The 16,806-nt window shown below is 38.4% G+C and overlaps 1 protein-coding gene across 1 annotated transcript in view; it reads left to right on the forward strand.

The window, feature by feature from the left end:
• Window positions 1–228: 228 nt before the first annotated feature.
• TPO (thyroid peroxidase) overlaps window positions 229–16,806 on the forward strand; it is a 48,367-nt gene continuing 31,789 nt past the window's right edge. Inside the window, exons 1-5 of the mRNA XM_075445046.1 lie at window positions 229–315; window positions 650–665; window positions 2,765–2,846; window positions 9,639–9,808; window positions 12,348–12,480. Of these exons, the coding sequence (XP_075301161.1) occupies window positions 229–315; window positions 650–665; window positions 2,765–2,846; window positions 9,639–9,808; window positions 12,348–12,480 (488 nt within the window). The remainder of the gene's footprint in view (window positions 316–649; window positions 666–2,764; window positions 2,847–9,638; window positions 9,809–12,347; window positions 12,481–16,806) is intronic.

The raw sequence follows: 16,806 nt of genomic DNA on the forward strand, positions 1-16,806 counted from the left end.
TTCTCCAAGTGAAAAAAAAGTAATAAGGAAGGAAGGAAAAGAGAGAAAGCAAAGTACATTTATTTCTAAAAACGAATATTTTGAACTTCGAAAACATAGTCAAACCTGTGGCTACAAATCTTATTTAAAAGTGGAATTTACCAGATGCAGGAAATTATTGATAGTATGGCTTATAATTAGAAGATGAAGGTATGTATTTTGTCAACAATTATCTCTTCTTTCTTGTAGATGAAAGTGTTCATTATTTTGGGAATTTCAGCAGCTATAGCCTTCACAGCTGTTTTCTTTTCTTTCCTTCAGATAGGCAAAGATATCCTCTTTGGTAAGTAACAGAAAAAAAAATGCATGTTATTTTATTTTGTCGCTGATTACTTTTAAGCTGAAAATACACTGGCACTGCAGACAGTTAAGCAATGGCAATTGAGCTTTATCTCTTTTTATGTGCAAAATACACTATCTGACTTCTGTGAGATTTATTCTATGGGTGTTCTCTTTTAAAATGCATCTTCATAAATTCACAAAGGAAAACTTTAAGAGTGTAATATATCTCAATTATGCATTCTTTGACTCAGAGTGATTTTACTTTCTTAGTGACATTCATATGTCAGCTGACATGTTTACAAGCATGATTGCTGGATTTCTTTCCCAGACTGCTAGTCACTACGGTTAGTGATCCTGGGCTAGAGTCAGTTGCCATAGGATGTCCCACCTGGCACCCTGCTGCTGGCCCACGAGGGTGCACGTCTGCTGTGGGTCTGTTCTCTGCTGGCACCCTGCAGATACCACGGAGATGTTAGAGCATCTCAGAATGCAGTAATGTCTATGTTCAAACAGTATAATCTTGCCATTTTAAACATCAGAGCTATTTTATTTGCATCTGTTCAATATAAATCAGTTAGAAATACTAGACTAGAAATACAGCAGATACTAGAATGAATTGTAAGAGACTTCTGCAGAGACTGATTTTACATTAAAGTAGGACAGACACGATGAAGAAATAGGATTTCAATCTTTACATTCTCTTAATTATATAGCTGTAGATCTGATTCAGAAAGGGAAGTCCTTAGGAAAGTCTTCACTTGAAGTTAGTGTAGAATCACAAATAAAATAAAATTATCTACAAAATAAACAAAAAAAACATGAACCAACTGTCAAGCCATTATATCAGATGGGAAATGTTTTTTGGACCATCACTGTGAAACAAGGAATGAGATTTATTTTCCATAGTGGATTCTCTACTTGGAGCTTCCATATTAATTGTTTGGAAAGACAAGGTCTAAAATGGGGTTATATTGTATGTTAGTTAATACAAAATTATTATACATGGACTGTAAATAAATGGAATAGATGGTCTGTATATGATTATTTTTTTATACTAAGTGTCCTTTGGTCTGATGGGAAAAATATGAAATAATATTTATTACCACAAGAACCACATTTTTGAAAACACTGCATTGGTACCAAAATAGTATTTCTCAGTAGAAAAAGAAAAGAGACAATGGAATTCAGGTATAGCAGCTGGATGTTCTCTTCTAGATCAGCGACTGAATCAATATCCCATGATGAGCAATACTGTGATCGTAATATATTTCTCAGAGGTAAACTCTCTACCAGTAGTTAAAAATCAAGCAATATTAGCTTCTAAAATCATTAGCTCTTGTATGGCCTATAAAGATCAGTCTTGCTTTTTAAAATAGACTGAAAACTATTTTCAGATGTAACCAAAATCTGAATGATAATATTAAATGAATCATAGAATATCTTATCATATATAGGTGAAAAAGAGGTATAACTACTGTGATACTTATAGGCTGAGAAGACCTTTAGTTGGGTGAAGGAGAATTTTGCCTAGGAAAGATTAGTCCTCATCATACATTATCTTCCCTTCAGCTGAGCATCCTATTCAAAAATAGATCACAGGAATAGCACAACACGGACTACAGTTATGTGACCTAAAATTAAAGCGTACATAAATGATGAGCAATTGTATCTAAATGATTATTAGCAAGATGTTCATTATTCTTTTTCTAAGAAAAAATGGGTGTTCTCACTAAATATAGATGGGAATTAAACCACTGGATTTCAAATGTAACTGACTCATGTAACATAAAGCTAGATCTACACAAAAGAGAAATAATCTATATTCCATGACAGTATTACGCAACATAGCAGAGCTAAAGTATTACTAGGTTCACATGTGTCTTTCCATCAAACATAGGTGGAAAAATGAGAATAGGGCTTTCATGCATTGGTCAAATGCCAGAACGTCTTAAAGTTTGTTGATTATGCCTGAATATGGATTTGAATTTTTCGTGTGGCTCAGGCCAGCTGATACCGCCTGTGAGGGAGACGCAGATTTGTCCTATCAATCCAAGGACAGTTTAGTGCTAAATGCATATGAAGCCTAAGGAGCGAAATCACATACACAGAACACAACACATATCAGCTGGACCTGTGAGATTTGGTACTATATAACATGTGCACAGCAGGATTTATACTGGAAGAAACAGAAGGAGAGTCTAACCCTTCAAGCCGTATAAATGAGGGAAGAATTGATTTACTACCCCTACCTTATATTTCAGAAAGGTCAGAAGCCACATTAGTTTTAGCAACATTAAAATATAGAGAACATTTCAATGGGGAAAAATTACATATACCTTAATATTAAAAACCTATGTATTTTCTAAATGTAAATATTTGAATAAATATGTTATTGGGTAACATATTAATCTTCCTTTCTTTTAATTTTTTCCCTGTTGAGAAGAAAATGAAGGTAACTGCATTGCTGAGGCTATTCAGAAGGGCTCTAATCTGGTGGATTATGCTGCACATAATACACTGAAAAGGTAAAAAAAAGTTAAGGATCTATTCAGCAAAAAGCTTTCATAACAGAGAAGTTTGGGATCAGTCTGTTTTGTTGAGGAATCATAAAGTGATAGATTATGTTTGTGATCCTCTGAACCAACATCAGTTTGTTCATTATCACCACATGAGTTCCTCTCTTAAAATGTAAGAAAAATAAGAAATATGAAAATACTTAGGAATGTTTTTCTGATCTAAGTAGCACACCACATTCCATTAACAGGTGGCTCAAAAATGATCTTATGGATGTTACATATTTTTGAACATTAATTATATTTTTTCCAGTGCAGAGTGATATGGGAACAACTCCTGTGGCATCAGTTTCAAAATCCTATTGCTTTAAATGGGACTGTTAAAGTGAATTTCATGTTTCCGTTTCAATCTAAAACAGATGTAATGAAAGGATAAGGGACAGGAAATAAAGCATTTATCTTGAACTGTGGGCAGTGAACAACTTAGGGAAAGCTCCTCTGTACTTGAGTTATACTGTAAGATTGATCCCTTTCCAGGAATTACGAAAGCGCCTTAGGATGACTAGGCATGAGTCTAAAAAATTCAACCATTTTCTGTGTAGCTCTGACTGCATTTCTGTGCTATACGAAATTAATTTTTCTCCAATGTTTGGAACATATCAGCTAAGTTTTATGGGGTACAATCACTACCCTTTTGCTTAGACTTTCCTAAAGGACTTATCTCTATGTTTTGAAAATGAATCACAATTTGCAGAGCTCTGGGAGAGATGACCATTTGTATGGACAGAACCTGTCAAAAACTGTGGCTGCTCAGTACATGGAGGCTGAGGTCACTTTCATTTTGTAGTATTAGTACTTCGGTGACAATCCTGAGGCATTCAGATTTAAAAACGTAGGTCTCAACCTTTCAGTGGCTCAGCTGCCTCATGTACCAAATGAAGATAGTGATGTTTAACTCTGTCACAGAATATTGTGGCAATTATTTGGTCAGTATTTGCCCAATACCTTAATGATGACAATTGCTAAAAGGTGCTAAAAGATAAATGCTTAAAGATGATTGTTTCAGTTCTGTAAGGAATAAAACTTAGACCACTTGCTCAGCTCAGATGAATCACTAGACTGTTAAGCTTCCATCAAAATATTGTGTATGTGGATATATAGACTCTAAAAAGCATTGTTATTCAAAAGTCCTATTATTGGGTTCCCTTTAAAAGCCTTTACAAGAATTGCAGATTCACAGCATGGCTGAGGTTGGAAGGGACCTCTGGATCTCTGGTCCAACCCCCCTGCTCAACCAAGGCCACCTAGAGCTGGTTGCCCATGACCACATCCACACAGCTTTTGAGTATCTCCAAAGAGGGAGACTCTACAACCTCTCTGGGAAACCTGTGCCAGTGTTCCATCACCCTCCCAGTAAAAAAGTGTTTCCTATGTTCAGACAGCACCTTCTGTGTTTCAGTTTGAGCCTGTTGCCTCTGTTTCTATCACTGGGCACCACTGAAAAAAGCCTAGCTTCATCGTTTTTGTGCCCTCCCTTCAGGTATTTATATAAATTGATTAGATCCCCCCTGAGCCTCCTCTTCTCTAGGTAGAACAGCTCTCTGAGTCTTTCCTCGTATATGAGGTGCTCCATTATAATTATAGGTATATTGGTACATAAATATTACAGAAAGGCAAACAAATAGCACATTTTCTCTTCTGCTCCCCTCTCATCCCTTCCTCTGCCTTCCCCTCCCTTCTCTTCACGGTACATAAATATTACAGAAAGGCAAACAAATAGCACATTTTCTCTTCTGCTCCCCTCTCATCCCTTCCTCTGCCTTCCCCTCCCTTCTCTTCACTTTCCTTTCTTCCCCTTCCTCTTTCTTTCCTCTTTTATCAGCAGCAGTTGAAAATTTGATCAGTGATTTAAAACTGTTAAATTAAGTACTTGATCTGATAGGCACTGTTGTTAACCTTTGACTTTTTCATAGGCAGAACACTGCTAGTAACAGTGCTCTGACCACTGGTTACATCTTTTGTTTAAGTTTGAGGCTAATCGTGTGCGCAGCCGAAGCCTTGTGCATGCAGCGGAGGGTAGAAAGATGTCCATTAGTATCACCACTGAGGCACATGCTTTCCTGTTTTGTGGAATCAGAACCACAAGTGTTCGACAAGTGCATTAGGAGTTTAAGTCCCATAAAGAAAATTTATTCTAATGTTAAAAATTTATTCTAATGTTAACTAGTATAAAATATTTGGTCTTTCAATTGACAAATGATCATTAGCAGAAGCAAAAATTGTATTTATATTGTGCGCTTTTATATAATTCAATTCATTGTGGCCCAATTAAATGGGACAGTAAGAATTATAAATATCATTACGATACTTCTTGTTTTAATATAAGCTTGTAAAGGTAGTCTACATTTGCTTCAGATATTAGCCCTGGCCATTTGAGAAGTACAGAGGACTGAACTATTGTCTAATCTGACCATTATATTGAGGAGTGAATGTGTTTCGTTAAATACTTTTGCATTTTCATGAAATTTTAAAGCTATTAAGTCTTCTTTCATTAGTAAGTTTAAGAATACTGTACACTTGAATTAAAGCTTTGGTCAGCACATAAGCTAAACACAAGAAAGGAATGCATGTGACTACATATTTGAGCTTCTGGAAGTTATGGAGGTCACAGTATGTTGAAAACTCATCTTACTTTGACTTACAAGTTACTGAAGGAAACTACAGTGCAATATAGATGAACTCAGTGCTGTCTTTGAGACTGAAAAGCCAGTTTGGAGACAAAAGAGCAGCTCCTTTCTCAGGTTAGAATAGGAAAACTCTTGGCTGTTCCATGTACAATAGTCCAGCCTGATGTTTGCTGAATTCATGATCTAGGTGTCTGAACTGCAAACTGAGTCACAATAACTGGATTTCTCCTGAGACCTCAATTTGACCTTGAACAGTGGTTAAAATGGACAAGTACACTTCTTCACCTCAACTGTTTAATAACATCACTCAAATTCTTGAATTGTTGCTTGTGTTTTAGAGATTTAGTTGTGTTAGAAATTACTTCTCAGGCTTTAAGGTCATGTAAGTCCCATCATGGTCCTCAGATTCTGCTGTGCTGTTCATGATTGTCTCCCCTTGCCAAGTGCTTCTTGTGACTGCTAGTATCTGCCTGCTATTCCAGCTAGCTTCTGGGTTTGTTAATCTTTAAGGGTGGGTATTCATGCTTGTCATTGTAATATAAACAGTCATAATATTATTAACATAGCATAGATGGAACACAATGGCATCATCATTAAAATATACTATTTGTATTACAGTGGCCATGCCAATGGGAACCTAGGCAATCTGGGTAGGGCTCTCAGAGCCATGTGTCACCTGTGAGGTTACAACACTTACTCAGCAGTATGTGCAAATACAATGCTAATTTACAACCAGGTGTGTTATAAAATACATTTTGAAACTAGTAGCTGGCTTGCAAGAGTAAACTGTAGTTACAGAAAATCTTGTTGTAATAACAACCAGTACAAATTATGAAACTTGTACTAGCTTTGTCTAGGGAATCTCAGCAATACTGGGAGGGGTACCGATTACAGCCACATGTTCTTTTTTGTATTCCGCTGAGTCTCTGCTTTTTCTAGTTTTTAAGGTGTGAAAGAAACTAAAGAGAACTCCAGAATGGGCAAGATGTTCAAAGTGATAGTCTCTTGGGCCTGTGTTGCACACAGCAGCAAAGGATCATCGATTTCTCCAGTTAGAACTTGGTAATTAACTCAAAAGGACTGATGAACTGGTTATGTATAAGAGAGATATGAATTATATTGGTAGGTGAGGCAGTGCTAGATATTTGGGTTGAGCCAGTTTTAGAGAAGACATATTTTTTTCAGACTGCTGTTTGAACTTACCCTAGTAGATTCATGTCAAGTACAATTCTAATACAAACGCAAGAGGTTTTCTTAGCCTATATAAAGAAAGCAATGATTGAAATTTCTGAGTATTTTTTTAACATATGTGTTAGCTAAAGGCACAGTGTTCTTAACAGATTAAAAATTATACATGATAACACTAAAAAGAATTCAAGCCATAATAGCAGAATAAAAGTATTTCTCACCACCTTCATTCTGGTAAAAATACTTTTATTTAGTTCATACTACATTTAGACTAGTTTTCTTCATGCATTTAAAGAATCTAAACTGTAAACCCCACAATTTAAGATGCTTTTTCTATTGGCCCCTATCTGTGCCAACTCAAAAGGACCAGCTACAGAAGGGACCATCATGGGATCACCTGTATGCACAGGGAAGTGGAAAATAATTTTCAGTATTCCATATAAGAAGTTATAGTTGCAGAAATTCACTAAGCTTGATCAGTTAGTGCCAGTCTGGTCTGAAAGCAGACTGGCCGTGTACGTACACTTTACAGGAAAGACGATATTCTATTCTTTATAATTTTGTAACTTCATCTCTTTATATTCTGCGCAATGTCACTGTTTTGAGAGATCTCCTGAATGGTGACAAATATCTAAGGCATGAATTCAGGCTAGAGATCTGTAAACAAGGTAGTCTATAAATATATTAATTTAAGACAGAAAGAAATCTCAGATTCAAAATATCTGAAACCGAAAGAGAAAACATAGCTTATGCTCCAGAGAATTTTATTTTAAATTTTGGTGGGTTTTTTGTGTACATGTGTTTCTAATTATGATCTGTAATGAGACTCAATAACTGAGATTTTGGCAAGCATAAAGAACATTCTGTTCAAACACTATGGTCCACAGTAGGACTTATATTCTTAAACACGTATGAAAGACTTTATATCTGATCTCATGTTCCTAATAATGATACTATCACGGATCATTCCATTAGCTTTATGGGGCTATTTCTACATTACAAAATACTGAGACAGTTTGTAACTTACACAGTGTTCAGCTTTAGGAGTGTGGCTAAGAACTAGAGGGGACTAGCGTGCATACATTGAATAGGAGCAGGGGGTGGAATCAACAGGAAATGTGGCAAATTAATAACTGCTGTAATAGTATTACAGTATCCATGAGATCAGACAAAAGATAGAAAATATCTCAAAATGGAACCTATCTTGCTGTTAAGGGTGATGGTGATTCTGTTTTGGGGGGCTTTTTGGGGTGTGGGTTATTTTTGATTCTTAGCTCCTAGCTAATTTCTACAAATGTTCTTATTTAACTCATTTGTACAGACATGTTTACGTGTTCATATAAATCTTTTTAAATGATGCATGACTGATATTATCCTCATGTGGATATTAAAATATTAAACCTGTGTTCTGGCTGGCAGTTCAGGACTTTTAATATGCCAGATTCCCTGCCAAATTGCTAGTTGTCTATGGAAAACCTGAAAAACATGCTGCTGAGGAACAAGATAGCTCTTTTTTATAGCTGCAAAAGTTCTTGAGCTCTGCTTTTGAAAGGAAAGGAATAGTTTCTGTACTGAGAATAAATAAGCAGGCTCTTTTGGATCAATTAAGGACAAATTTAGCATCTAGAAAAACCCTTGGAGTTGTATTTTGTTACTCGATGCTTTTTATATATGCATGTTTCTAATTTTGCAGACAGAAATGTAACTGTTTGCCCAAATCAAAACAGTTGTTTCCATTTTAAACTTACATCTCATGCTTTAAACAAACCAAAGTGAATATAACAGCACAACATTTTTGTGAAAATTGCGTATCCAGATAAATCCGTGCTGCAGAGAAGCCCTTGGGGATGTCTGCAACCTGTGACCATGTCTGGAAATGGATGTCTGGAAATGGAATAGGCTGGAGGTTTTTTTCTAAGCTGTAGGAGTCAGTTTAGGACTTGGGGCTTCCAGCTGAAAAGGATGCACTTTTCTCAAGGCTTCTCTGCCAATAGAAGGACAGTGGTAAGACAGTTCGTGCTGAGTAAAAAACAAAACATGGAGTGAATCACAGAAGAGTTGAGAGAGATCTGGAAACCATCTAGGCCTGCGCTGTGCTCAGAGCAGGGTCAGCTGAATCAGGTTGCTCAGTGCATGTCCAGTTGGGTTTTAACAATCTCCAGAGATGGAGAGTCTGCAACCTTTACGGGCAGCCTGTTGCAGTGTTTGACTACTCTCAGAGTAAAAGGATTTTTCTTATGTTTTCTTACGTTTAAGTGTTACATTTTATGTTACGGAAGTTATAAAACCTGAGTTCCTTAAATTTAGAGGTAAGGCCAGGCTGTATAATAAACATATATAGCCATATAACTGCCTAACGAAGTCCCACTAAACTAATTGCTGCAACTCCACTAGTCAGTGCAAGGCAGGTGCTTGGACAGTCTCTGAGAGGAGACATGTCTCTATCATGAACTGCAGACTGCATCTAGATGACTGTGGGCCACTTGTTTTACTCCTAGGTTCCAAGACATTCATAAATCCACCTGTAATGACTGAGATGGTCTTTGATATTTAATTTTATGTAAAAAAAAAGCCTACTCACTTAGGTGCATCTATAGTGGGAGTCCTATATTGTGATTATCCTACACAAGGTCTTCCCAGCCACTTTGTGCAGCAGGCTCTGTCCATCCCAGCAGTTTCTACCTCATCCTGAAGGCTTCTCACAAGCTTAACCCTGTTGTGTGTGTCTCAGGGAAGGGCACTTTCCCTCTCTTTCCAGAATTTTCCTGGGAGAACCAGGTCACAAGGTAGTCTTCCTCTCTGCTTTCCCAGCATAGCCTTCAATCAAAATATGCCTTAAACTCAGAACATATCCAACATAGACAAATACATGAATAAGTTCTAAAACACTATACGTTAAAAAATCTTCTGTATTTTATCTCAATTATAGGAATATCCAAGGAAGGGGAATAGCAACTCCTGCTTCTCTGCTGGCTTTCGCAAAATTTCCTGAACAAGAGAGTCAAGATATTTCCCAAGCAGCTGAACGAATGGAAATGTCAGTTCAAGTGCTGAAACAAAGAGTTTGCCGGAAGCACAAACGTTCATTGCATTCAACTGGTAAATATACTATGTTGACATTGACAAAACCCCCTGTTGATGTCTTGAATGTTGTATCTTAGATTAAAGCTGGCTTAACTCCACTTTCATTTTGCTTTAGGCAGGAGTATGTATTTTGTCCTCACCCTGGGGCCAGGATGCCCTCTCTTTTGTTCTTAAAAGCACCTTACATAGTCACTATTTTACATTTTTCTCTGCTGAAATGTGGGCTGTGTCTCTACAGTTGGGGAGAGCAGCACTTTGCTATTGGCATCCTGTGAACTCATGACTGTGTATTTGTATTGCCTATAAATCAGCTTGCACATCAGCAGCGTTGCAAGCTTCTTGTTCACAATGAAATATCTATCTTCCCCAGCACTGCAAGTTTAGTGCTTCTGAGGCCTAGAGTCGACAGATAAAGTAATACAATTTCTATCACTCTATGGCACTGGCTTTTAAAAATACACTTCCTCTGGACATTGAAGGACTTATTAATATCCCTATTCTGAGAAAATAATTTCTTATTTCCAAGACTGATTTATAATGCATAGCTCTTCTACATTTATTTCCACTTGTTTTGTATTTTAACTGTTTTCTGTGTCAGATGGAGGAAGAAAGAGTCTAGAAAGTTCCTTGATGTATAATTGTCTAAGTAAAGTAAAATTCTTCTTGCTATTAATTCAAGATTAATTTCAAGAAGACTGGTGTCTGGAAGACTCAAAAACTCAGAAACATTGACTTTTTTCCCCCCATAATTTAATTCTGTCACTTAGAGCAGCATGAACTGGAGAATTATAACTTGTGTTCTCTGTCTTAGTATCCTGTGACAATGTTTTTCAAAATACGGAAGCGTTTGAGTGCTGTAGACAAACATAAAGGTCTACAGTTATCTTTTATTTTTTCCTTGAGGAAAAATACAGCTTGCTAAACTAACAGGACATTTATAGAGCTAAAAATATATCTATGTGTCTGTGTGTGCATATATTTATATATACACAGTCACTCACACCCAGAGATACAATTATTTTTCTGCTGATGCAGTTTCAAGAGAAATAAAATTTCTGAATTGTAGAACAAGTGCACAAAACTGTTGTTAACTTTCAAAATTGAAGGAACTTTAATGGAAGATGAATAGATGCTATACAGTCTATGTGCCATAACAAAGAGTAGTTTTATGTGAAGTAAAGAACAACTAAATTGACTTTAAAGAAAACATGAACATTCTGTGATTCTGTGATTCTATGCGAGTCAATACCTAGGCAACACGGATAACTGAGAAACTAGGCTTTGAGCATAATTTTGAACCTGAACTAACATGGAAATACAGCTGTATCCACAACTTTGGCATAAGTAGCTAGTAAGTAATGATGAGGTTGCACAGCCAGTCTAACAGCCAATCATGTCTCTCTTCTCACCCCTACCTTGCACAGGTTCTAGCTGCTCAGCAGAACATTGCTTGAGCTGATTTGGCTTTTGAACCTTTGCTGTTTGTTTTTCTGGCTTACTCTTTTAGCTTGATTAACGGACTAAAGCAGCTTAGTGCAGAGCTGGATGGGCAGAATGGATAGGCGGTGGAACTACGTGACCTACAGTAGCCAGTGGGCAGCAAGTCTCGGGCAGGCATTGCGGCACACGCACCAGTGTAAAAGATGACTTCTAGGAAGAAAGTGTTGCTGAAAGTCATCATGCCTGGAGACTCTGGGGTGGGAAAGACATCACTCATGAACCAGTATGGGAAGACAAGGGCAAGAGTTAGATGCTGCCTCTACTATTTTCTTTGAGCATGTGATGGTTACAGTCAGCATGAATGGTGAGAGTTCTCTGAGTTCAGGAAGGATATTGCTCCTCCTTCATGGGTACTTCTACCTCCAACCTCCAACCATACACGTGTTTACATAAATGCGTGGGTGACAGTGTGCCAGCTCTCTGGAGCTTATGCAACAACATGACTTTGTACCTCGTCAGCAGAATGCTCACTCAGAGACCTGTCTGTGATCGTATTACAAAGATATTAAGAACACTTTTTCTACTGGTATGCAGCTCCCTGAATTTACCTAGCTTTCAAATTCCAGCTCATAATTTTGAGCCTCTTCCACTCCACACATAATTATATACTTAGCTGTAGCGTCTTTAAATTTCTGCATCTTTCCAGTCCCAAATTTTTCCTCCTTGGTATATACTTCTCTTCTTGAATGGCATTTTTTACACCTTTCTTGTAAGCACAGGGATCAGCCAAGCAATGTGACTACAATGCAGGGGAAGAAGGAAGCAGAGAGAAGTTTAAAGAAGGAGAAAAAGAAGAAGGTCAATCTCAGTTCTCAGCTGTGGCTGGACTAATTCCTTTTCATTCTCTAGGTATCAGATAATAAAACCAGCTATTTCCTTTCACCCTCTATCTCCTCTAAGTCCCTGAAACTGTCTCCTGGAGCACTTCTAACTAAGTGCGCTTTCCTAGGAAGAAGAGAGGCGATGCTGTAGGTGTAGCTGACATTAATGCCTTTTCTCCTGTAGCAGCTATATAGCAATAGAGCAAATTGCTTGTTTGGGTTCTTCCTTTCAGAGAGTTTATCAGCTGATCTGCTCACTATGGTTGCTAATATTTCTGGATGTCTGCCTTATATGTTGCCACCAAAATGTCCAAACACATGCTTCACAAATAAATATCGACTCATCACTGGTGCCTGCAATAACAGGTATGTATGTTGAGAACTGGGCCCTAAAAATCCTTCTTTTTTATTCTTAAAACTCGAGAAGCTATGTTTACTTTATCCTAGAAAAAGTGAAGGGGCTGACCTCAATCAGCTAACTTTGGCATCAATGTGTGTTTAAATGAGGTGCCTCTGAAAGTCCCCAGGGAAAGAATCTCTTCATCTAAACTTTGGCACACTAATTTTTGCAGACGGGCTCTCCCTATGAAGGCTTCAAAGATTACGTAAGGAACTTTAAATTTAGGGGGGAGAATGATTCAGTAGATGCCTTTTTCTGTACAAATTAAACAGAGTGAATTCCAACCCAGCATTCATTTTTTATTTAATTGGGTAAAATCATAGTTAGCAGGAAAATATAATTACTTCATAAGGGGCAACAAGAAAATCAAGTAGATTCTCATGTTTGTATTTTCCCAAAACCTTAGAATTTAGCAAGCATGCATCTAAAAATTCTGAGTGATATATTTACTTTTATATATCTGTTTATATAAATATATGCTTATTGGCTATCTAAATGACTATTTAGTATTATCTACTTGTTACCTAATATATCATAGAAACATAGAATCATAGAATCATAGGTTGGAAAAGACCTCTAAGATCATCAAGGCCAACCATACACCCAACACCACCATTCCTACTAAACCATACCCTGAAATGCCACATCCACACATTTTTTAAACACCTCCAGGGATGGAGACTCCACCACTTCCCTGGGAAGCCTATTCTGTCTGACCACTCTTTCAGTAGAGAAATTTTTCCTGGTATCTAATCTAAAACTCCCCTGATGCAACTTGAGGCCATTGCCTCTTGTCCTATTAGTAGTTACTTGGGAGAAGAGACCAACACCCGCCTCACTACAGCCTCCCCTCAGGTAGTTGTAGAGAGCAATAAGGTCCCCCCTCAGCCTCCTCTTCTCCAGGCTAAACAGCCCCAGCTCCTACGGTCACTCCTCCTAAGACTTCTTCTCTAGACCCCTCACCAGCCTCGTTGCCCTTCTGTGGACATACTCCAGCACCTCAATGTCCTTCTTGTAGTGAGGGGCCCAAAACTGAACACAGTACTCCAGGTGCAGCCTCACCAGTGCCAAGTACAGGGGCACGATCACCTCCCCACTCCTGCTGGCCACACCGTTCCTGATCCAAACCAGGATGCCGTTGGCCTTCTTGGCCACCTGGGCACACTGCTGTCTCATGTTCAGCCGGCTGTCAACCAACATCCCAAGGTCTTTTTCTGGTGGGCATCTTTCCAGCCACTCCTCCCCAAGCCTGTAGCATTGCATGGGGTTGTTGTGACCCAAGTGCAGGACTCAGCACTTGGACTTGTTGAACCTCATACAGTTGGCCTCAGCCCATCAATCCAGCCTGTCCAGATCCCTCTGCAGAGCCTTCCTACCCTTAAGCAGATCGACACTCCCACCCAGCTTGGTGTCATTTGCAAACCTACTGAGGGAACATGCGATCCCCTCATCCAGGTCATTGATAAAGATATTAAAGAAGACTGGCCCCAAAACTGAGCCCTGGGGAACACCACTCATGACTGGCCGCCAGCTAGATTTAACTCCATTCACCACCACTCTCTGCTCCCGGCCATTTAGCCAGTTCTTTATCCAGTGAAGAGTACACCCACCCAAACCATGGGCAGCTAGTTTCTCCAGGAGGATGCTGTGGGGAACAGTGTCAAAGGCCTTACTAAAGTCCAGGTAGACGACATCCACAGCCTTACCTTCATCCACTAGGCGGGTCACCTGGTCATAGAAAGAGATCAGGTTGGTCAAGCAGGATATGTGGCAATTGTTTCCTGCAAAACACAACAGATGTAATTGTATTTTCAGAATCCTCCAATACCATGAGGGTGTAAAACTGAGAATGAGAGCCATTTTGAGTACAAGGGTAACATATATTTATACTCAGCAGCCTTTAGACACATACGTGTAAGGTGACAAACTGAAAGGCAGACTGTAGTGTTGTAAGTGAAGGGCAACAGGCTAGGAAGGCCATTAGCATTGCACAGGTTAAGGCACTCTGCAACGTGGTGGATGAACAGCAGCACAATTCTGCAGTTTTATTATTCAGTCAGTCTGGTTTTATGAGATGAATCTGTTTTGCTACCTCGCAAGTCATTTGCAAGGACCATGCCTGATAGGCTCTTCGTTGAAAGGACACAACCTGATATGCATCGATGTTATAAATCTAGCTATGTGGATATCCATAGTTTCCCCCAGGCACTTCCAGAGTTGCTTGGAATCTGAATGAACAGCTAGTATAATATTTGCACTGACAGCTCCATCAGGGCTTGAACACACAGGCCAAGATTCATGCAGCTGAACATAGGCACATGGCTGAAGCTCTTAATTTGTGGGCATGGCTGCTGTAGTCTTTCTCTCCAGAGACAGAGAGAAATTTACTCTGCTGTGGGTAAGGTAAAACATCTTTTTCTCTTCAGCGACTGGTAATACTAGGAAGTGTATAGACATTTCAGCCTGATTTCTAAAGCTGGGTAGGGTAAATATGCTACATTGAGTCTGGTTAGTCTGTAGTCACCATGTTCTATTTTTTGCAGTTTTATGTTTGTGCCAAATCAGTGCTGAAACCTATCACTCATATTTGGTGGTATTTTGGACTCTTTGCTCTAAACAACTGTAAAAGGTGCAAGGTAGAAAAAAAAAATAAATAAAGACTTTGAAACCAACAAGTCAGATCTTAACTTAGTCTAAAACCTTGTGATCACCTTGAAATACCTCAAGCTTTACTGAAATACATCAGCTTAAAAAACTCATTATACTATAACATAAACAACATACTCTACGATGTAAGCTAGCTTCAAAGACTGAAAACACTAAACGAAGTACCAGTCTGAGTCTGTACTTTTCTTTGCTTTACAGTTGCCACTTTCAGGCAGAAAATATATCAGGACCTAGGTTGTATTTGTAATTTTAGTCACCCAGTAGGAATGCACAACTATGCTGTAGAGCAGTAAATGCTGTATTCCATTGGTGAAATTTAAAAGTAAAATTCACAGTGGTGTTAGTTGTTCACCTATGAGAAAAAACTATTTAAAAATGAGTATGGAATTTCTTTACAGATGCTTTACTTAATCAGTTCACAATTTTGGGACAGATCAGACAGATTACAAAGTGCTTATTGCACCGCACTGACTTTGCTTTGTATTTTTGTGAACTTGCTAGAAAAAAGATGTAACAGAATAGCGTAAACATGGCCTTCTGTGGAGAATATCAACATCACATCAGACATTCCCAGCAGTGTCATTGTCCACATTTGCTAGTAACAGATACCAACAGACTTTGCTTTTCTTTCTGCCTGAAGGCATATATCTGGATGATAAGCAAAATAGATTTATAACATTTTTAAAGGAAGAATAAAGGAGAGAAGGCACGTCCAAACAACTATTTTTTACTTATTTTTTATCCCAACTGACTAGCATTGATCTGTGTAGATTTTAGTGTCTAGAGCAATGAGAGGGATTCAAAGGTGAAGGAATTACATGTACTAGAGGAATGGAATCTCATAGTGCAATTACCCTCACCTAATCTTAGCTTGCGGAGGTAGTTATATGCCTACTGCAAGGCTGCAGTTTTGGCTGTTCCTAATAGTGAGAGATAGGATGGGATGGCACCCAGGAGTTGTCTGTGTCTCTGGCTTGGTGGACAGGTGCACCCAGGAGTTGTCTGTGTCTCTGGCTTGGTGGACAGGTGCTTAGATGAGTACATTACATTTTGCATGCTTAATATTAGGGCAGCTAGGAGAAATTCTATCTGCAGCATTTCTACTTCATTGCTGTGTCATTAACGATGTCATCAAGTAAGGACCTGATGCTCAGTCTGAAGCTCTAATACCGTCAGAGTTAGGGGTATGAATATGGTTCTCATAGTGGAAAGAATGAACAGTCCTGACTGAATCCATTGACTATAAGCAGGAATTGAGATGTTTCCTTTAGGACAGCTGCTTCACTTCAATACAAGCTAAGTGTTCAGTTTCATGGCAGGCTTATTTTTCAGTTTTCCATGTTTGCGAGAAGTTATGTCCTTGGTAGCTCAAAGCAATGTAAAACATGACAAAATCCAATTATTAAATTGCCATATGGCATTCATTCTTTCTACTGGCAACTAGGCAGGACATTAAAATAACATTCAAAAGACATGAAACTGGATAGTGAACTGCATCTGAAAACTCCAGGTTCCTGCTAAGGGACCTAAAACAAAATCCAAACTGTGCAATTCCAGTATTTCACGAGTGAATGAGAAGTCCCATTTCCCATAAACAGAATGTAATCAAACCTGACTACTCTATA

Source organism: Opisthocomus hoazin, chromosome 2, assembly GCF_030867145.1.
Source record: "Opisthocomus hoazin isolate bOpiHoa1 chromosome 2, bOpiHoa1.hap1, whole genome shotgun sequence".
Taxonomy (NCBI): Eukaryota; Metazoa; Chordata; class Aves; order Opisthocomiformes; family Opisthocomidae; genus Opisthocomus; species Opisthocomus hoazin.